Source organism: Cryptomeria japonica, chromosome 2 (assembly GCF_030272615.1).
Source record: "Cryptomeria japonica chromosome 2, Sugi_1.0, whole genome shotgun sequence".
NCBI classification, from domain to species: domain Eukaryota; kingdom Viridiplantae; phylum Streptophyta; class Pinopsida; order Cupressales; family Cupressaceae; genus Cryptomeria; species Cryptomeria japonica.
The window spans coordinates 354,222,901-354,245,146 of record NC_081406.1 but is presented as its reverse complement, the minus strand read 5'-3'; the positions used below and the strand labels follow the sequence as shown (position 1 = coordinate 354,245,146).

At 35.9% G+C, this 22,246-nt stretch overlaps 1 protein-coding gene across 1 annotated transcript; it reads left to right on the top strand.

The window, feature by feature from the left end:
* Nucleotides 1-696: 696 nt before the first annotated feature.
* LOC131065251 (protein STRUBBELIG-RECEPTOR FAMILY 8) lies at nucleotides 697-20,553 on the top strand. The gene is made up of 16 exons (XM_057999723.2): nucleotides 697-1,458; nucleotides 2,983-3,115; nucleotides 3,221-3,292; nucleotides 3,542-3,607; nucleotides 3,727-3,798; nucleotides 3,899-3,970; nucleotides 10,877-10,948; nucleotides 11,055-11,120; nucleotides 11,225-11,290; nucleotides 11,446-11,750; nucleotides 13,441-13,718; nucleotides 18,914-19,185; nucleotides 19,272-19,407; nucleotides 19,532-19,671; nucleotides 19,753-19,909; nucleotides 20,062-20,553. Exons 1-16 carry the CDS (start codon nucleotides 1,365-1,367, stop codon nucleotides 20,194-20,196), a joined length of 2,136 nt encoding a protein of 711 aa, XP_057855706.2. The 5' UTR covers nucleotides 697-1,364; the 3' UTR covers nucleotides 20,197-20,553.
* Nucleotides 20,554-22,246: the final 1,693 nt, after the last annotated feature.

The following is a 22,246-nucleotide window of genomic DNA, read 5'->3' as shown; positions in this document are numbered from 1 at the left end:
TCATTACATTTACTTTCATAATTTAATATATACAAACTTATCAATTAATTTAAATTAATTCAACTTATTTAATCACATTTAATAAAAACTAAATGAAACCCAAAGAAAACATTATTTTCCTTTACACACACCCTTACACATATTATTTTAAAATTCTTAGATATGGAAGGTGGTGATGTGTTTTTGACAATACGTTTCCCAATTCAATTAACCGATGTTTGTTATCTTTTAATTTATTCAAAAAATGTCCCACCTCTCAACTTCTTTTACAAGACAAGATAATCATCAACTAAATGTGGGGGACACAAGGGCTATTTGTTTGATATAGAAAAAATTAGTGTTGGTCCACCCTCCACATGATGACAACATAACAAGGTGGTAAATCGAGAGAGACAGCCAAGAAAGCAAAAGGAGGAAAAAAAAAGTAAAGAGATTCCTAAAGAGCTCACACCTCATGGAATAATAATTAAATTAAAAGCACATCTCATGGAATAATAATTAAATTAAATTAAATTAAATTAAAAGCACATCTCATGGAATAATAATTAAGTTAAAAGATTCTAAACACAAAGGGATTTAGGTCGGTGTTCCCCTTTCAGTTTGGTTTCCGCGTTTTAGTGTTGGGAAGCAATTATTTGTTGAAATTTGAGGCAGATGTCTGACGTGACGACAAATGGACGTCGACTTGTTAATAAGAAGAGAAGAAAATATTTGCGCAATTAAGTCGTCGGACAGTTGGAGGATGGCTGGCTAAGCTAAGCTAATCTAATCCGATTGTTGTCGTCAGGAATGTAAAGAGGAGCAGTGAAAACATGGGTTGAAAGCGTTTTTTAATTTTGCGGATTGACTATTTTGAGGCAACAGCTCATGAGAAAATGAGGCGCGCAGATCTGGCGAAACCGGAGCTAAATCTGTAGAAACGAGTTCAAATGCCGCGGATTTGGTGGAGGTTATGAAAGTGTAAGCGCCGCTCCCAAATGCCAAATCTTTTGAGTTTTAAATGCTCGACATTTGGATCCCAAAGACTTCTTCCTTCGACTTGACGACAGCCTGGTAGTACGGGTTCAGCTGAGCTGGCAGAATTGCATGTGAGCAGTTCACGATTTAGCTGTCAGCTCAGCAGCCCGGGTATTTTCGTTTTCATTTTACCGGGGGATCAAACAAAGGTTGTGTTATTCTTTGCTTATATTGAAGGTAAATGTGGAAGCCGCGATCTGGTTAAGTTTAGTAATGCGAGTGAGATTGGGAGTGGGAGTAGGAGTGGAGCTCGTTTTGTTCAGCTTCAGCCGGACATTTGTTTGTGCAGGAAACAGGAGTGCGCTGAGCTGTTTGTAATTGTTATTTGTTGAAGGAAGCCCTGTGAAATGGCACAGGGCTCTTTCCAGCGCTTGTTTCTGGTTGCGGCCATTTTGGCGGCGATCATTGGGGGATTGCAGGGGACTACTGATCAGCAAGACGGTATCTTGTTTTGTTCCCTTTCTTACATAATGCTTGTAGCTGTTACCACACAGATATGAAATGCTCTTGATATTAAAGATTCTAGATTTTCACAGTAAAATAAAGTCGTTACACTGGTTAGTGTTGTTAATTCCGAGATCACTCTTCGGGGAACTTATATGATCAATAATGTGGTCTTCCAGATCCCTCTTCGGGGGAATTAAAACATCAATAATGTGATAATTGGGGGAAATTTCTGTAAACACAAAGCATTTATTACAATCGTGAACTGAAACAATGTATAAACGTGACATCTTTGATTGTTGCGGTGTTTGGCTCCGGTCTTAAACTTTTCCTTTGCTTCTTTAAGACCGACGAACTAGTCTTATTGAATAAAGGCCAGAGCCTTGTTTCTTCTGCTGTAGCCTATGAGCGCAAAAATTATCTGTAGTCTGTAAGTTCAACAATTATGTAAATCCTGAATAGCATGTCAATTGAATCTCGGAAAATCTATGGGATACATACTATAAATGTAGATTTGAACGAGTTATAGGTGAATCAAAACAAACAACAAACAGAATGCAGAGAAGCAAAACAAACTACAAACAGAATGCAGAGAAGTAAAACAAACAACAAACAGAATGCAGAGAAAACATACATTCAATTACACGTAAAGAGCACATTCTACCATAAATAATTGCTGTATTCCCCAGGAGGAGATGTACAGGTTGATATTCATGTAGAATTGACAATGGATGGTCATTAGGCGTCTTCTGATGGTGGCTGGTGCATCATACTCGCTGTTGTGTTGACGTCTTTGACCCGTCGTTCTTTGGAGAGGAGGAGGGCACAAATTGCCCCTCTACACTTAAGAATTGCAACAAAGGAAATATTAGTAGATTCAATTGAGGCTATGTACTGAATAACAGTGGTATGTGGTACCTCTTGTTTTAATTTGCCCCAATAATCGTTAGCCCTCTTCAAAACATCTAAGAATCTTAGCAGTAACATTTCACTTTCAATTTTCTAAGCATTGTTTAGAAATGAAAGGTAAATTGTGTTGTTTCAATAGATCACTAGAGGCTTCTTAGAAATAACATCCATCTGCTTCTATACCAGTAGATTTAATTGTAAGCCTAGCCTTCTGAAATAACTGCATTAAGCTGAATTTTGTTGAACATTATGTTTTCTATTAAACATATTACATTTACTTAGGCAAACAACAACCACTGATTTATGAGCAGTTTATTTAAAACAAGAGTTCAGAACTGGAGTCTATCATGGTAAAGAGATAATGCCATTGCAATTCCTTAAATCAAACATTCAATTAGATAAAACACTCCATGAATGGACTGGTTTTCTCAGACCCACATGATACATATTAACAAAGGTTATAAAAGATTCAAGGAATTATAAGAAATCTCCAACTTCATTAGTTTTGATTTCTGCAAATTCCACATTCTTAATTATGCTGAGGCAAAAATAAATTGTTGCCATATAATTTAAGTAGTTAATCTTACCCCATTTAGTGTGTGATCTTTCCAGTTAGTGCACTTCAAGGCATCTATACCAATCTAGGTTCTCCACAGCAACTTAACGGATGGAGTGCAAATGGAGCTGATCCATGTGGCCAGTCTTGGAAAGGGGTTTCCTGCTCTGGATCTTCTGTGACTTCAATGTAGTAATTTTTTTTAATGCTGTTTTATGGTTGTCCTCTCCACGGGTTCTTAAGTACAACATAAATTCTTACAGAATTTCTCCTTTCTTTTTGTAAATTGAACAGAAATTTGTCTGGCTTAGGATTGACAGGAATATTATATTACCAGCTTTCAAGCCTTTCATCATTGACAACTTTGTAAGACTTTATCAGACATTTTCTTGATCAATTATCTCTTTCCTTACAGTCAGTACAGTATACATCCACCTATATTCTTCCTTCTTAATTTCTTCTTGCATAGGAAGTTAAAAGTCAGTACAGTATACATCCCCCTATATTCTTCCTTAATTTCTTCTTGCATAGGAAGTTAAATGCATTTATCTAAATTACCCCAGAATTGAGATATATTCTTGTATGCTTGCTGTATCATGTCCGACTCTGATGAAGGGATTTGAGCAACAACAACATTCATGGCAACATCCCTTATTCAATTCCGCCGAAACTTCAGAATCTGTGAGTTAAAGAAATATTGGTAAAATCTTTTGTTGGATTGCTTAGCTTTCGTTCATTCTAGCTAGCTCATGTTTTCCCTTTGATTGAAATAACTTTGGCAATTTGATGTTGTCTGGCAGAAACCTTGCTAACAATAATCTTGATGGTAATATACCTTATTCCGTTTCAGGCTTGACTGCACTGAATTCTATGTAAGTTTAGCTAGATGATTATTTGATCCCATTGGTTATAACATATTTGAATTGCAATAGTTTACATAACCCTCCTAATCATGGATGAGGTTGACTGCAGGGATTTGAGTCACAATCACCTTTCAGGTCAGATTGTAGATGCATTTCAACAGCTTTCAAGTCTCTCAACCCTGTAAGATTCTTTACGTATAATTACATAATCAGATGATGCTGTTACAAAGCACATTGCAAACTATGATTTTTATTTACCTGATATTACATAGTGCTTCCATCAGATGTTCCATGCCCGTCTTTAAAATGCAGACAGCTAATATTTCATGCTTATGGACATTAATATTCATAGAAATGTTTTTTCTTAATAGTAGTCAACATATGGTAAAGATCATATCCAGTCAGGTGGATGTGTTCCATTCACTGTAAGGCAATGGAGATGAAGTTAAATCTCTGTCACATGCAAAGGGGCCACCTAGACCTTGAATTAAACAGTCTAAATTATCTGTGCACCTTCAAAGAGTGTACTTCCATAAGGAAAATTTGCAGGACTAACTCAGAGTGATTAAGAAAAGATGATGGGTGTGTCCTTTGTTGCCCCTTTTGTGCAAAAATGTGAAATTTGTTCCAGCGTGACAATAGATATTATAGGACGTGCTAAGAATATTAGCTGACAAATATTACTCAATATATATACTTATGGTATGCGAATTTACCAAAAGGTGTGGACTGTTTCAACGGCCCAAGAGCATATTGGCATTTTTTATGCAGGTGCTTGATTATCTATTGTAATGGTAAGAGCGGTCTTTGCTTTAAAGGTTACATGGTATCATAGCCATTCGATTGTTCTTGTGCTGGATGTGTGAGGGAATGTTTGCTTCAATTGCAAGGAAACAAATACCTAATTCTGGCTGGTGAGGGTTTTAGGGATAATATATTGAATCTGATACCACAACTTTGTAAAATTATACATTAGAACAGTTTATCTGACAGAATACATCTGTATGGGAACAACGTTGTATGTGGTTGGAATGGTGTTGTACTGTGTTGTTTGTGCTTGCATATCTGAAGTGATGTTAAATGTAAAGGCTGTATTGAGGTTATAAATTGGCAAATAATATCTCTAGCTGGGCAGTAGCAGATCTGAAAACAGTGATCAGAGCTAATGTCCATTTGATACTAGTAAATCATGGCATGCCAAAGGAATCCTGGACCAAGTACCTGCTTATCTGTGGGGTTAATAAAGACATCCAATATGTTTGGAGCAAAGTATTTTTTCTTTTTCTGTTTATCAACGATTATTGTAAGAAATTGTGGGTCTGTTTCCTAAATACAAGTCATAATACTTATGTCAGTTTGTAGCTTTCAAAATGTTGGTGAAGAAACAAATTGCGGAACAAATCAATTATTAGGCCTGAAAACTTGTTTTCTAACAGTTATAAGAATTTTACGAGAAGGAAGTTATACATAGTCACTATACTAATCCATATAGTTTACAACAAAATAAATTTAAGGAAAGGAGGAATAGGATGGTTATGGGAATGGTGAGGTGCATGGCTCCCAACTAGAATGTGCCGTGCTATTACAGGGAAGAAGCAGCGAATACTCTTTTATATGTTCTTAGTTGGAATCCATCTAAAGCATTGCTTATCCAAGGAAGCATAGCCAAGTAGTAGACAATCGATTAGTGGCTTTTCTGTTTTAGGTTGTGTTGCATTTGCATTAATTCTTGCAGATAAGAGAAGCAAATTAGATACAAAGATAAAACTATCAACTTATGCAGATTCTCCATTAGTCAATTAATAATTGTATCATCAATTTCTGGGGTAGTTTGAGTTATCTTTCAATGACTTGTTCGGACTTATGTTTGTTGGTATCCTATACAACTTACTATTGTAATGGTTAGTGTGGCTTGCAAACAAAGTTGACACATAAGACAATTCCATGGTATATGATAATTTGTTAGTTTCTATATCATGTTAAGGACTAGTATGGTGAAAAACGTAAGAACTTGATTTCAGAGTAGTCGGATACTCCTTTACCCCTTGGGCATGTGTATCCCCGTATCTGAAACGGATACACATCTGATACAGCCTGGATATACGTTGGATATTGTACCCACGCCGACGCGTGCCCAAAAAACCTTGATTTTCCAACCGTGCCAAATACTATGTGATTTGACTTTTTAAAAATTTGACGTAAATCTTCCTAATTTAATTTTAAAAAACTTCATTCATGCAATTTTTTTTTCAAAAAAATTGGTATAAACAAAACCTACACCAAATGAAAAAGACAAATGAAATGTTTTTCTATTTCAGAGACCCTTTTTTTTGGGTTATCTTCCAATGCAACTCTACTATTTTTGCATATTGTAAATTGTTAAATCAACTTAAACTATTTATGTAGCAATTATGTTTCTATATTGCTTTTGAAGTAATGAAAATCTCTTCTAATAACTTAGAAAATTATGTTAAATATATGTTTATGTGTTTTTTTTGAATGTCGTATCCAGCCGTATCCATATTGGGGGACTTAAAAAATGGTTGTACTCATATCTGATACTGTATGCGTGTTTGTATCCGTATCCTTGTGCATGCAACTTTGCTTCATTTCTATAAAAATAATTTGCGTTTTTTTTGAAAATCTAGCTGGTTTTTTGCCATTAGGGACACTTTGAGATCCATAAGAAGCAGATCTATAAGATGCTTGTCATTATAGCTGAAAAGAAAAATGAACTTTTCAGATTAGGGCAGCTTCTTCATAGTAGATGATGCCATTTAACACAATGAATGCCATCTCGAAACTAAGAATAATGATTTTTTTAACTACTTTCAAAGTACATCGAAAGTTGTAGTAGAAAATAATTAGAAACCTCTAAATTGTAAAACAAACCACATTTTTTTAATCTTTTCAGTCTTAAAATAAACCCCTTGTCTTTTGGAGAGTGGGTCAATTTTGACGCATGCACTCTGTAACCTTAATAGTTAATTGACTTCAATTTTTGACTTTAAATTTACCAAAATTGAAAATTCTACAAGAGGGGTTTTTACTTGAAAAAATATTATATGCTGTTCCCTTACATTGTTTTGTCACCTTTTCCTCATATTTTTTGTGCTTGAACATATATCTGGCTTAATTGAATCTCTCTTGTTTCATTTTTCCAGATATAATAGTATGGGTTCTATAGGAGTCACCACCCTTCTGAAATGAAAAAGCTTTACAACATAAGCATCATGAAGCTGTGAGGAGACCACAAACAAAAAGCTGCTATGTTGCTGATGTATATATAATGAGTACCAGCTGTGAGTCTAGATAAACAAACCAGAAAACTACACAGAACACCACAAACTAGAAAACACCAGAATGGTAGAAGATGCCATATGCAGAAGACTCCAAAATCCAACCAAACCAAAGAACCCCAGCTAAAGAACATTTAACATGACTGCCCCCTTTAGTGGATATGAACACCTTGCACCACCCCATAATGATCATGGGAGCCTAACATTGCATGCCCTATATCTACATCTTAAATCCAGGCCTCCTACTCCGCAGCCCCTTATGTACCTTGCCAATGATTGGAATTGGACATCGTAACAAGTTTCTTGCCTCCTACAAGATTTGCAAAGAGAGGGGCCATAGAAATGGAGAATGATGTGATTACTCCAGACCTTTGAACTTCCTTTGTAATGATGAACATGCAAAGCCTATAGGAATCTTTTGAACATCTTCACAATTGAAATTCTCTACCTCATTTCTCAGCTTTGAAATTCAAAAACATAGACTCTAAGTTTCGCAGAAGAGTAGAAGCAAAGCCAACACCCTCTATACCCAAAGGCTTTGTTTCTTGGCCTTCCTCCAAACCTCCAAGTGGGACCTGATACTAGTGAACTGATCAGAAATAAGTCTAGGTATCCAATTAAATGCGATATTTTAATTTTATAATCAATTTGTCTTTATTCAACTATTAGATTGTCCATTTGAGTTTTAATAAGGACATGGATGTGGTGACCTTTCAGCTTCTTTGAAAATTTATAAATGGGCTCAACTCAAAGCCAATAGATAGAGTGATAGGCATACATCTCTTAGGATGAGTTTGTCAAGTTGTGACATACATCTCGTTTGGTGAGTTTGCCAATTTGTATTAGCTCTCTTAAATAGAGTCCCATGAGTATACATCTCTCCCATGTGTTTGCCCAAATTGGATGGATTTATGGGTATACATCTCTCTTATGTGCCCAAATTGTATGGATGTTTCATATTTTTGAATAAAATGAAATCTTTTTACTTACATTATTTGTTGTGTTTTACAATATAACCAATTCTTCACTAGGTATTGCCCTCTGAATTCACATTAATAATTCAGATCAGTGGTATCAGAGCCATGTTTGATCATTTTAGGTGCACCTACAAGCAAGTGACCTGTTTATTCTCCTTATGCTGATAAGCAGTCCAGTGGCGTTTTAGTTGAATATGGGTGTGATTGTGAGAATCATTAGGGAGATTAATGTAAATGGTGAAATGTCAAGAACAATTCCAAGGTTGAGAATGCTTTAGTGTTTTGTAATGGCAAAGAATGCATTATTTCCAAGAAGCCTCGAGGACATTTTCTTGGCTCAAAGAACAAGCCCAAGCCACCTATTATTATCACCTACGATAGCGAAAATGTGATGTAGATGCTCCTCTTGGAGGTTGTTGGGGGCTACGATATGGTCGAGAGCATTGCACACTCTACTCGCAGGAGACAAATCGGGGCTTGCAGCAACTAAATTGTTTCTAATGTAATGCTATGCTAGGCAACCAACCCTAAAGTAATATGGCAATCAAATTATATAGGAAACCATGATTCTCGCCCCCTAAAAGAAGCTATCACATATGCATCCATCTTTGTGGTCTTTACAAATCTTTCTTCCCTCTTTGAGTCCAAGGGTTTTACCTTGGTCATTTGTGTTAGTGGTTGTACTTTTAGTTGTGTATTTGATTGAAGGTTTGTAGAGGTTAAGTACTAAAAAATGGATAAGAGAAAAAGCATGGCATCCATAAGAGCCTCGGCTTCTCCCGCTACCACTCTATCGGAATTATCTACCCACTCAACCTTCAAAGCAGTTGAGAGAGAGGGAGTTAGAGTGAATGTGAGTGAGTGCTGGTATTACAAGCCAACCTATTTGTGTTGGTGGGGATTCTTCTTTTGTTGTTAATACCAAGGCTAAGACACACATGACGGCTAAATAGATTTAAAAGTACACATATTTCATGGAAACCCTTTGTGTAAGGGATTTGTTTCCCAATTTGTGAAGAATTTGATAGGCAAGATATTTTGGTTCTATTGCTTCTTGCTCTTGCATTTGGCTGCCTTGATCTCTCTCCTAGAAAGTCATTCCATAGAACAAATGAAACAGGTTGCGGCTAAGACATTGCAGTTGCCTACGAGAAAGCCTCAAGGATTCTACATTCTCTAATTACATTACTAGATGAAATGATTGAGTTGCTTGAACTTCTTGGCTTTCATGGCCATAATGTTCAGCATGTGCAATGGAGCCCATTTCCTCTCAAGGTTGGAGGAATGATAAATAATAAGTTAGGGTATCCAATTAAATAATATATTTTAATTTTATAATCAATTGTCTTTATTCAACTATTAGATTGTCCATTTGACTTCTAATAAGGACATGGATGTGGTGAGCTTTCAGCTTCTTTGAAAATGTATAATTCGGCTCAACATAAAGCCAATAGATTGAGTGATTGGCATACATCTCTTAGGAGGAGTTTGTCAAGTTGTAATTGTTGAAAGGTTGGTGCCTTCATCCCCTTGGTTGTTTAGCGCCGCCCTCGGGGATTCATGACATGGCTTAACTGCCTCCCATGGTTTGTTTATCTTTGGTGTTTGTATCGGACATTAACAGGTCGATCTTTTGGCGCAACAACAAACCTTGGGCCAACAAGTGGTATCAGAGCTTCGGTGACAGGTTTGAATCCCTTGGTTGTAGGGGATTGTTGGAAGGTTGGTGCCTTCATCCTCTTGGTTGTTCAGCGTCGCCCTTGGGGATTTGCGACATGGCTTAACCACCTCCCGTGGTTTGTTTATCTCTGGGGTTTGTATTGGGCATTAACATGTCGATCTTTTGGCGCAACGACAAACCTTTGGCCAACAGTAACATACATCTTGTTTGACAAGTTTGTCAATTTGTATCAGCTCTCTAAATAGAGTCCCATGGGCATACATCTCTCCCACAAGTTTTCCCAAATTGAATGAGTTTATGGGCATACATCTCTTTTTGAGTTTGCCCAAATTGCATGGACTTTTCATATTTTGAATAGAATGAAATCTTTTTACATTGTTGTGTTTTACAATACCATCAATTCTTCACGAGGTATGTCCCTCAAATTCACAAATTAATTTTGCAATGTGGTATGACTTGGACCATGACATCGACCCTGCATATCATGTTGGGGTTGCAAACATGAGCTGGGCGCTATTTTCTTGGTGGACCTATTTGGCCTTGGAAGGTGAAAGGTCACTAGGGGTATGCAAATGGTCACAAAGGCACATGAAGGGTTGCACATGAAGTTCCCCTATGGGATGTGAACTCACAGGTTTGGTTTTATGGTTTTAGAAATCATTGGTGGATTTTGTATCTCTCAACTCTATAAATAAGAGTCTTGCAATGGTGGTTTGATATATAGTTGCTTTTAAAATAAAGAGGTGCTGTGGAAATGCTGCTGAAATTCTGTTAGGTTTGGAGCATAAAGTGGAGACATTTAAATCTACTTTCACATTGTATTGTAATACTATTTTACAGACAATATAGTGAATAGTATTTATTTGATGCTAGGTTTTTTCCCAAAAGGGATTTCCCATGGTAATTTTAAATTTTGGTGTTATGTGAGCTCTATGTGTTCTTGTTTTCATTTTCATTGTTGCTGATTTACATATATACTTCAGAATTGTGGTGATTATTAGTCTGATATCAAACAACAAACTAACTTCTAAATCAGATTATCCATATATTTTTCTCAACAATTGTTACTTTAGTAGGATATCATTTTCTGCTGCTTTGTTCCTTAAGTAGAGTGTCACTTTCTGTTGCAGGGATTTATCTTTCAACAATCTGAGTGACAATCTACCACAGAGTTTCAGTGCATTGTCAAATCTTAATTCTCTGTGAGTGAATTTACCTTATCAAGCATCTCTAGGAGACAGAAATTTAATTTAATTTTGTTAACATTTCTTTGTTACTTCAGTGATATGAATTTTATCACCCTTGCAGTCAGCTGCAAAATAATCAGCTTACGGGGACTGTTAATGTACTTGCCAATCTTCAACTTGGGGATTTGTAAGCTAAAGTTCAAATTTATTGACTTTATTGATTCTTTGGAATTATCCAGACAGAAAATTTAATTTATGACTTTACAACTACTTACTCTTTGCCACTCTCAGGAACATTGAAAATAACCATTTTAGTGGCTGGACTCCTAACCAGTGGAAGTCCAAACAAAATTTTCAGTAAGTTTTCAATTTGCATTTTTTATTTTGTTTATTTATATTTTCTGATCTGAATAGAAATTTTATATTAAAGTATGCACCTTTTTTTTATATAGAGGCATACCTTTATGGAAGAGGCATTAAATGTATTGGTTGCGCATGAATTTGCCTTGCAGATATGGTGGCAACAATTTCTCTGTAGGTCCTGCTCCTCCCCCTCCACCATATACTCCACCCCCTAGCAGGCAATCAAACAGGTCACCTACCAAAGGTTCATCAGATACATCAGGCAATCAAGGCAGCGATAAGAAATCTCCAAGTGGTGGGGAAATTGTGGGTATAGTGATAGGAGTTTTGATTGCTGTTGGTGCTGTACTTGGAATTATTGTTTTTGCACGGAAGAAGTCTAAAAAATCACATGATGAAGAAAAACTACACATTGATTCATCTTTCAGCCCACTTGAACCGCTCACCCCTAAAGGTACCACTTACACTCATCCGCCAATAATCTTATTGTAGAGTTAGTTTTTATTTTGTTCTTTTGTCTTTTGTATAACTACTGGAAACCTAACCACACAAACTACTAGAATCTTTGTGAATACTAAAAAAATATAGAATTCATTGTCACTTATTAGTTATTGTAGACAAATATATGTTCAGTATAATGGAAACTTACAGCTGAAGCTTTAAATGTTAAATTCGCAAACAAACATACGAAGCTTACAGATTTGTAGTGAATAGAGAATCAAGATTAAAGATAAAGCATCTCTTCGATAAAAAAATCTGAAAGTGGAATATAGAACTGTCAATTTCTTGAGAATTTTTGGTTGCATGTTCAAGCTAACTTCAAATGTGGATTAGATGCTGCACTTGGCTAGAAATTTGTTCAGTATCATTGTCATAGAGAAAATTCCCTAGAAGATGTAATCTGGTCTTGCATTAAAAGAAACAAGCTTCTTTTCATGGATTTTACAATGGTGCATCCTGGCTATCTTATCTTTGACATAATCATATCAAACACTTTTGAATCTTTGATACGTTGAACCTGAACACATTGACCAAATGTTAGGTAGACATGGTAATCATCCAAAGAGGTCCAGGCCCATTCACTAAGTGGTCTAGACTCTACCTTGTTACAACAAGGTGAGGTGGGCCCACCACTTGATATTGTCATTCTTATATTTCAGTACAATGACTGTAATGATGGGTGCTAAGGGGTTCACAAACATTCTATATAACTTCTTCTACTGGCAGGTGTCTCCATTGAATAAGATGTTTATAAGAGTTCTATGATGCTCATTGCTTCGTATTAGAATCAGAATGATCTTTTTGTAGCATACCAATATTTTGTATAACACACACTGCAACCATAATCAACCCTATTACTGTCAACCTGCAAACCCATTTGAATGCTAGAAGTAACATGGGATCATCAATAATCGTTATGTGTTTGAGCTTAGACCTAATAATCACAGAAAAGCTAGAGATTATGATTGGCATAACTCATTAGAATGAATAATGAAAATAAAGATTGTGAAAGGGAAATGGAACGCTAACTGGAGTGCAAAAGGACCTTACTAAAACATGATAAGTAAGCGAATAAAAATGGTGGAATCAGTGGTTTTAACATTTGGAAATAAAGCAACTGAAGAAAGTAAAATGAATGAGTCAGCATTTTCTTTCCTATAGGACTTACCATTCGTGAAAGTTGAAACAACTATTTTTGACTTTTAGTCATTTAAGAAAGGTCAAAGTTCACAGCACCAATGAGAAAGAGAGATGTCTCTGTGTGTGTCAGTCTGTAATGCATGTGCCAAGACATAGTCTGATGAGATATTCATGTACACAACTGCAAGATTCTTTTACTTTAGATAATAGTCCATGCATCCTTGGTTGGTTTAACTCTTAGTTTGTCGATCATGCTTAGTCATTTTACTGAAAAATGGTACAAACAGTGTAATTGTTCAACCATCTCACTGTTTTATACTTATATTATAAAAGAATGACATCTTAGTAGATTAACAATTGATTTTGTTTAAATTGAATTCTTTCAAGCTATAAAATACCAAAATGATTATTCAAAATTATCTTGGGGTTCATATGTTTTGTTCCTTGGCCATGTGCAGTGATTAGTGATTAATAACACACTTTGTTTTTTCTTAAATTGCTAGTTTCTGCGGCACCAAAAGAGAACCCTGAGCAAAAACTCAGGCCATCACCCCCACCACCTGAAATTATTCTGAAGCCTCCTCCCTCAGATCGTAATAAGTCATCTACTGACAAAGGTTTTGGAAGCATTTTTGCTAGCAAGAAGACAAAAAACCCAATTACAGCAACAGAGTACTCTATTGCGGACCTCCAGATGGCAACAGGGAGTTTCAGTCAAGAAAATCTTATTGGTGAGGGTTCTCTTGGACGCGTTTACAGAGCAGAATTTCCCAATGGAAAGGTAGTGTTAATACATCTTTGTTCATAAAAATTATTAGTTACTTTTATTTATCTTGAAAATTTATTTCTATATGGATCAGAAATGTGTTCAGATAGAGACATGAAAGTGGAAGAATATAAAAATGTAATTACAAGTTTAATAGTCTAAGTAAAATAATTGAGAATAAATGGTGCTTAATATCTACATCTGCAACATGCACCTAGAGATTCAAGCTGCTGTAAGGATGTTCAAAGATCCATATAGAGGTTACTAGGAAGAAGATTTTGAGTTTGGAGAATAAAGGGTATCCATTCGATAGAAAGGTTAAGTAGGAAAGCCTGTTTCCATAGATTTTACACTACAGATGTATGTCATTCGCCACTGCTTATATGTCAGATGGAAATTGTTGTCATAAGTGCTTCCAAGTTCCAACCATAGAGCGCATGCACCATACTTGTTACCCAAAAATCTAAATGCTTGAATACTTGTCACAATCAAAGTTAAAGTCAAAGCCTGACAATCATGATGTCCAAGAGAAACTGAAAATAAAGAACTGTTGTCACTTGCTAAGGTTGTAGAATTGGACCATTTTGATAGCTTCAAACAATGCACCCATATAAAAAATCATTATGTTTTGGTCATTGCATATCTTTGAGCTTCAAACAGTGCACCCAAACAAAACATATGGAACTGATGAAACCCTAAATAAATTTAAATCCCATGATTATGATTCACACAATTTTTTTTTCATTAGAGAGCCTAAACTCTTTGTAGCTAACAATTAACCTGAAACATGAATATCAACTGTTGTCAATTGAATGTGCACCCTTGTTGAACTAGGTTCAACTATCCACTGAAACATGGGGATGATCTCGAGAGTGTGGGCTCCAATACTTGAGATCAGACATCTAGTTGAAGAGCTGGCTCTCTTTGGGACAATCTCCTAAAACTTAAGTCACAAGGTTCGAATTCGAATTCGAATTCGACAGCCATGAAATTCGGATGAAATTCGACTTGGAAAAATTCGAAAAAAAAAAATCGGATAAAATTCGCCTTATATAAATTACTATTATTTTTAAATATTTAATATTTTTTTTCAATATAAATAAAAATGATAAAACAATAAATAAATCTAAATCTATTTAATAATAATGAGTAAATTAAAATAACATATATATAATATGAAATCTTTAATCTATTTAATATTAATAAGTAAATTAAAATAACATACATTTAATGTGAAATATTAACTTAAATATATAATATTTTTATTTAAAATAAAAATGCTAATATAATCAATAAATCTAAATCTATTTAATAATAATAAGAAAATTAAAATGACATAAATTTAATATGAAACTTTAATCTATTTAATATTAATAATTAAAATGACATACATTTAATATGAAATCTTAAGAACCAAAATCACAAAAGTAAATTTAATATGCCTTCTTGTGTTGAAAGCATTACCAGTCGAGTCTGCGAGGGACAAAGAGCTTCGATGGCGGTACTGTGTGGGAAACAGCGGTGACGGGGCAGGGGTTCACACTCTCAAAGCACGAAAAAATAGCTTCAATGGCGGGCACGAACATATACCTTCAGTCATGCGACAAACAAAAAGAGCAAAAAACCCTCAAAACGGACAGACATGGCTGAGCGGGGAGTATTTGGCGACCTTCAAACCTCTGAGAAATCCATCAAAACCTTGACAGATATACCCTAAAAAATGCTAACGTTTCTGCCATACGAATTTTACACGAATGTTTCTGCAAACACCTGCGACCCAGCAGTTGCCGAATTTATGGACGAATTTAAACGATTTTTTTATAAAAGTTTGAAATTCGATTAAATTCGAACCTCACCCATGAAAATCGCCGTATTCTGTGACTTAGCCTAAAACTAATGCTTGCTAGGAAAACGGGAGAAATAAATGCTTAAAAGTTGAGTTACCGGGTTCGGCCCCCTAGACCCCTGGTACTGGACCGGTACGGTCTTGGTTTGGGGTTTAGGTCCGGTTCGCCTGTGGTTCGGATAGGGTTCGTGGTTCACAGGCCTGGTTCGAACCAGGGCGAACCCAAGAGGACCCAGGGTCGAACCCAAGAGGACCCAAGTCGAACCCAAGGATCTGACAGCCCAAAAATGGATTTTTTTTTTGCAAATTTTTTTTCTTTTCTGAATTCCACCACATAAAAAATTAAAATGACCCTATGTCTCAAGCCACACCCCCATTTGATGATGAAACTTTAAATTGTTGAAAGTTGGAACAATGATACTTGAATATTATATCATTTTGATATTAAACTTGATGTATATGATGCTGTTATGGTATGATCATGATGCTATGATTACAAGTTTATGTTGGTTTTGTTGTTTATATGATGCTATGTGACATGCTAATCTTAATTCATGCTTATAGGCTGCATATATATATATATAATTTACATGTTTTTGTACTAACGAACCCAAACGAACCCAAACCCCTTTTCAAAATTTTGCCGTATCGGCGTACCGGGTTCTTCGAACCTGAACCGGTGCCCGAACCCGAACCGGTAAAAATCCTACACTACGGTGATGCACCAAATTGACTTTCCAGAACCTATACCTGCTGATTGATACACACAATTGCTCAATGAATCAGCTGTAACATTACACAACTCAAAATTTCTTCATACCTATGCATAAATGTTTCATGGAGAGGTGAAAATACTCACAACTCGAGAAGGAAAATGAAATTTCACAACTAGCTGCTGTTTATATCCATCACACAGTCACATGACCTGCCTAGAAAATATTTTTTATCTTGCCTAAAGGTGCTGAAAGAGAGAACCTTAAAAGGAAATATGAAATTTCACAAGTATATTCATCTATCTTTACTTTGCACACAATAAGACAAGCTTTGAGAAGGCAAACAACAATGATCTTGAATTACTAAATCTAAATACGAAGATTTCTTGAATGCTAATTGCTAAATAAAATTTGACAAATGAAATTGTCAAATTGGAGATTTCTATTATATCGAAAATATGAATATCTGATATGACATATCACAATGTCTATAAAGATGATTACATGATACATCATTACAATGAGTAGCAAATAGCAATAGTATTACAACAGACAAAATGCTAAAAGTCAAAATGTAGTGAAGGGAGGCCTCTAATCATCTACAAGTGCAAACTCCTCATCAGTGGAATTGTTGGACTCCCCACAGTCAGTATCCCTCAAGCTCACACCAACCAGCCCTCCATCTGAAGTGGTAGGATCATCCTCATCAATCTATGATGGCTCCTCTGGCTCTACATCCCATCGTGTTGCTGGACTCTCCTTGTACACAAGTGTCTTGTGGTCCATGAGACGCAAAGCACTATGTATAGCCACAAGCTTCTCTGCTCTCTTAGAGGTAAGTCTATTCCTCTTAAGACAGTGGATGAAGCTATATCTAGATCAGTTTCTCTCAGCAATTGAAGAATTGGAAACCTGGGATAACATACGGATAGCTAGAGTGGTGGTCAAAGATTTCAGACCATGACAATTCCACCACAAAAGTGGGTCCTCCTGTGCCATAGTGTCTATATCCATCTTTGTTGCATTTGAATAGCCTCTAAGAGTGGTAAATTTTCCCCACTCAATGCAAATTATGCCGGCATCTCTCGAATCATACATCTTCTCTATGCACCTAAAGAACCCCGCCTTCACCTCATCATCCTGAATCAGTGTCATTCTACCTGGTCTAGCCTTGTACGACTTAGGATTCAAGTTATAAGCAGCCATATGCAAAGGAGTGTTCAGCTTGTCCCGTTTGCGCTGAATGATTGGCCGGATGTGCTCATTGTAGAATGCTAGAGTGGGGTGCTTCACTCGCACAACAACCCTCATCTGGTCAAGCATAGAGTCGATGCACTCATACACTTCTCCAAGGTTAGGTGCATCCCCATCCCCATATCTAATGACCTGGAATATTGGAGAAATGATGGAGACAATGTATTTCGCATCAGTCTGAAACACATCACTCTTCACTATCTCCTTCACCCTTCTCCCCTGCTCTATATAAGGTGGTTGAAGTTGTATGTAGATTAGTTCCTCTTAGCAGTAGAAGAAATAGAAACAGGAGAAGCTGTTTTGTAGATGATTGTGTTGCTGGACTCGCTTTGTATATAAGTGTGTCACAATTAGACACAAGCTGTAATGTACATCTACAAGCTTTTCTACTCTCTTAGAGATAAGTTGCTCTATATAAGGTGGTTGAAGTTGTATGTAGATCAGTTCCTCTTTGCAGTAGAAGAAATAGAAACAGGAGAAGAGAGGTGGTCCTCCATATTATTAGGTCCTTTTGTAACTTCTGAACAAAACCTGGACATGCTATTGCTTCATCAATACATTGGAAAGAAGACATCAGGAGAAAACGGAGAGGCTGGAGTTCCATCATTGTCTGACAATCAATTTATGGGATCTGCCCTGAATAGGCATTGTATTTTGATTAAAGAATACAGTACAGCATATTTAATAATTGCTAAAGAAATGATATGGAAGCTCACACATTCTATCCTCAAGTCACAAATAAAGTTTCCTTTTTAAAAGTTGATTTTGGAATTGAAAGATGTCTTTTAAGAGCTTCCATGTGCACATGCTTCTTCTGCAGGATTGGAATCTGAGTAAGTCAAGTACTTAATTTACATTTTCAGCATACCTCACCTTTTGTACATTAAATAATTATTAATATTCGCGTGAATATTAGAAGAATGCTTATTTTGGAGTTTGATTGTAAAAAATTACGCAGAATATGCTTTGAATAAGGAATTTGAATTGCTTCTTTATATGATCTGGCTCTTGCATATGAGTATGCCATAAAATTCTGCAATGGAGAGATTTCCTCAGGCATGAAGCAACTTGTCATTCACATCTCATGCTTCTTTATTTTATCTTGCTCCTGGATATGTGTATGCTGTAAAATTCTAGAATGGAAAGATTTCCTTAGGTGTGAAGCAAACTGTCATTCACAAATCATGGTTGGTTGGATCATGGACAGCTTGCACCCTAAATATGTAAACCTCTCTGTACTTATGATTCGCAGCTCATGAGATATTCATATTAGTGCCATTTGTCCACCAAATAAAATCTGTGCAAATTTTTCTCTGTTCATGTTTTATTCTAGAGAAGTGTAAATATCTTTTATCCTCAAGAAGTGCAGATTGACTAATTCTCAGATCAGCCTCCAGGTTTTGGCAGTGAAAAAAATGGACACTTCAGCTCTCTCCTTACAAAAGCCTGAAGACTTTCTGGAAGCAGTTTCTATCATGTCACGCTTACATCATTCAAACATCACCGAACTTGAGGGCTATTGCACAGAGCACGGCCATTACCTTCTTGTCTATCCATATTTTGCCAGTGGATCATTATATGACATATTACACATGACAGATGAGACCACAAAACATTTGACATGGAATATTCGTGTAAAGATTGCACTGGGGATAGCAAGGGCCTTAGAGTAAGTTTAATTTTATTTGTTCAGGTTTTGGCTGTTGAAGTTCTGGAACCAGACAATTCTGTTTCACACAATCTTTTTCTGTACAGGTATTTGCATGAAATTTGCTCTCCATCCATTGTGCATAGGAATTTCAAGTCTGCTAACATTTTGCTTGACGATGACCTAAATCCTCATCTCTCTGACTGTGGTGTAGCTGCTCTTAATCCAAGTTCTGACCGTCAGGTGTGAAATTCAGCTGTTGATATCAACATATGCTTATTTCAACTTTCTGATGCAGTCAATAATCAGGAAAAGGTATCGAAAACAACACAATAGTACTCGATTTTCTAACGATACTCCTTTTCAGGTTTCAACTCAGATGCTCAGTTCCTTTGGGTACAGTGCTCCCGAGTATGCCATGTCAGGAGTCTATACTGTGAAGAGTGATGTTTACAGTTTTGGGGTGGTTATGCTAGAGCTTTTGACAGGCCGGAAGCCTCTGGATAGGTAAATTTTCTGTTGTTTTGAGAGTGAAAATTGGTTCTTTACATGATACGTTTACACTGATTGAATTTCTGTTGTTTATAGCTCAAGAACGAGGTCAGAACAGTCATTGGTGAGATGGGCTACCCCTCAGCTTCATGATATTGATGCCTTGTCAAAGATGGTTGATCCAGCAATGAAGGGACTTTACCCTGCCAAATCCCTGTCACGTTTTGCTGATATTGTTGCTCTCTGTTGTCAGGTATCTAACACAATCAATTTTTTTCAAGCATTGTGAAATCAAAAGCAGGAACATGCTTGCTACTTAAATTATCGATTCATTAGTTATGAAAGCATGGGGCCTAGGCTTAGAAGACTTGAGTTTGACAATCAATTCATCATTTGTCTTGGCAGCCTGAACCAGAATTCCGGCCTCCAATGTCTGAAGTTGTGCAATCATTGGTGCGATTGATGCAACGGGCTAGCCTTAACAAGAGAATGATGGGAGACGACCTGGGAGGTTCTCATACGGATTCTTTGGATTCTTAGATGCAAAGATGCTGCATGTTTGTACTTGAAAAGACTTTAAACCTTTGTTATTACCAGCTGAAAAAAGGGTGGACTGAAGGCTTTATAGGGCTTTAAGGAAGATTCTGCCATTCAGCCAAGCTGTAAGAGTTGTTAGCATCCCTTTTTAATGTTATCCTAATTATGGTATGTATTTTATTCATATATTATGTTAAATAAGTTTTGCCATACTGAACATATCAATTGAAATGTGGTAACATTCTGATATGTACAAGTCCATGCCATTTAGTTGCAAATGTTATGTTCAGCTTCACAGAAACATTTTTTTGTATTTTCATTGGATTTGAAATTGAATGGAAGTCCTTCCTTTTTCTTCAATTGTTGTAATGGCTTCGTCTACTTTACAACTGAAACATCAAGTATGTTGTTTATTATGTAGAAAGTTTGATATCTCATCTGTTGAATTTTTGCTAAGCCTATGTCAAATCAGTTGGTTAACTCAATTCTCAAAGCATTGCAAGAGTGCGACTTTTGGATCTGTATCAGTGTGTTAAGCCCTTGAGCCTTGCTAGGAAATAATCGACAACTGGACATGTAACAAAGTTTCCCCATACTAAATGATAAGTGTCACATTGATCGCATATTTCCTTCCCTCCTTTTTTGACAAATTTCTTTTTGAATTCTTCTATATATGCTAAACAAAATTCACAAATGATAATCGACAACCGGACATGTAACAAAGTTTCCCCATACTAAATGATAAGTGTCACATTGATCGCATATTTCCTTCCCTCCTTTTTTGACAAATTTCTTTTTGAATTCTTCTATATATGCTAAACAAAATTCACAAATTTGACAACTGATTAAAATAAGAACAATTATTTAAGAAAAATGGGGACCCTAGCTTTATAAAAAGATCTTAAAACATTTGAGCGATGCATGCTAAATAAAAAGTGCTTCAAGCCCGAGTATTTTAAGTCTTCTAGTTTTACAACTTAGAAATATATGACAGTAAGATTAATGCTGAGGGTCAACCACAAAAGTCAGAATCAGAATCAGAATCATTTGCAAGGAAAACACCTATCACATAAAAGAGATCAAGCAAAGATTGTATGCCTATCACGTAAAAGAGATCAAGCAAAGATTGTATGCTCTATAACAATCAGAGAATTCTGCATTATTGCACAAAAGAATTGAAGATTCAATATTGAAGATACAATATTGGAGGCATAATTATAATGAATGAATGACTTGCTTTATAGAAAGCAAGAGATGCCCTAATTCTAAAATTAGAAGAACTAAAACAATGCAAAGTAGGAGCTAAATCAACTTTAGCTACAAGCTATAAAAGCTAAAAGTGCCTAGAAGTGCTTGTAACTTAATTTAACTAGAAGTGCCTGTAACTTAATTTGGATTAAAAAAGTGTAACATCTAGATAAAATAAAACACTTAAGTTTAGCTTAATTGAAAAAACAATTAAAAGACCTAATTAATAAATAATTAGATATTCCAACAGTCAAAAGATTATATTTTGATATAGGCTTGCTCATTGCAAGCTTAAATGATGCTTAGCCTTTAGAATAGCTTAGTCTAAATCTGGATTGTCTTCATTGTTCCCATACATAAAGATTAGAATTCATCCATATGCTTAGTATTCGATGCGCTAAAGTTCAATCTTCACAAATGGGAAAATGATAATGTCTAGTTACAAAATCATTAAGGTTAACAACATAATACAATTTGACCAAATTGGATGCACCTAGACTTGATAAAACATGTAAGAAATTTGTCTCTCTAATTTAAGATTCCAACCATTATAACATCTAGACTTTGTAGTTACTTCCATATATAGATTATTTTTGCAAAGGAAGCTCTAAAGTGAAGCTATGTAATCAAGATCTAAGATTTTCAATTTTGCCGAATGACATGATATAAGGGCTCTTTGAGGTATTCAAGTAAGCCTAAGAAAGATTTTTCATAAGGAACGCCCCATGAATGATGGGAATGTTTGATTGCGGTGTTGTGATGGTGGTGTGGGTGTTTGGCATTGCCCATAAGGCAGTGAGTTGAT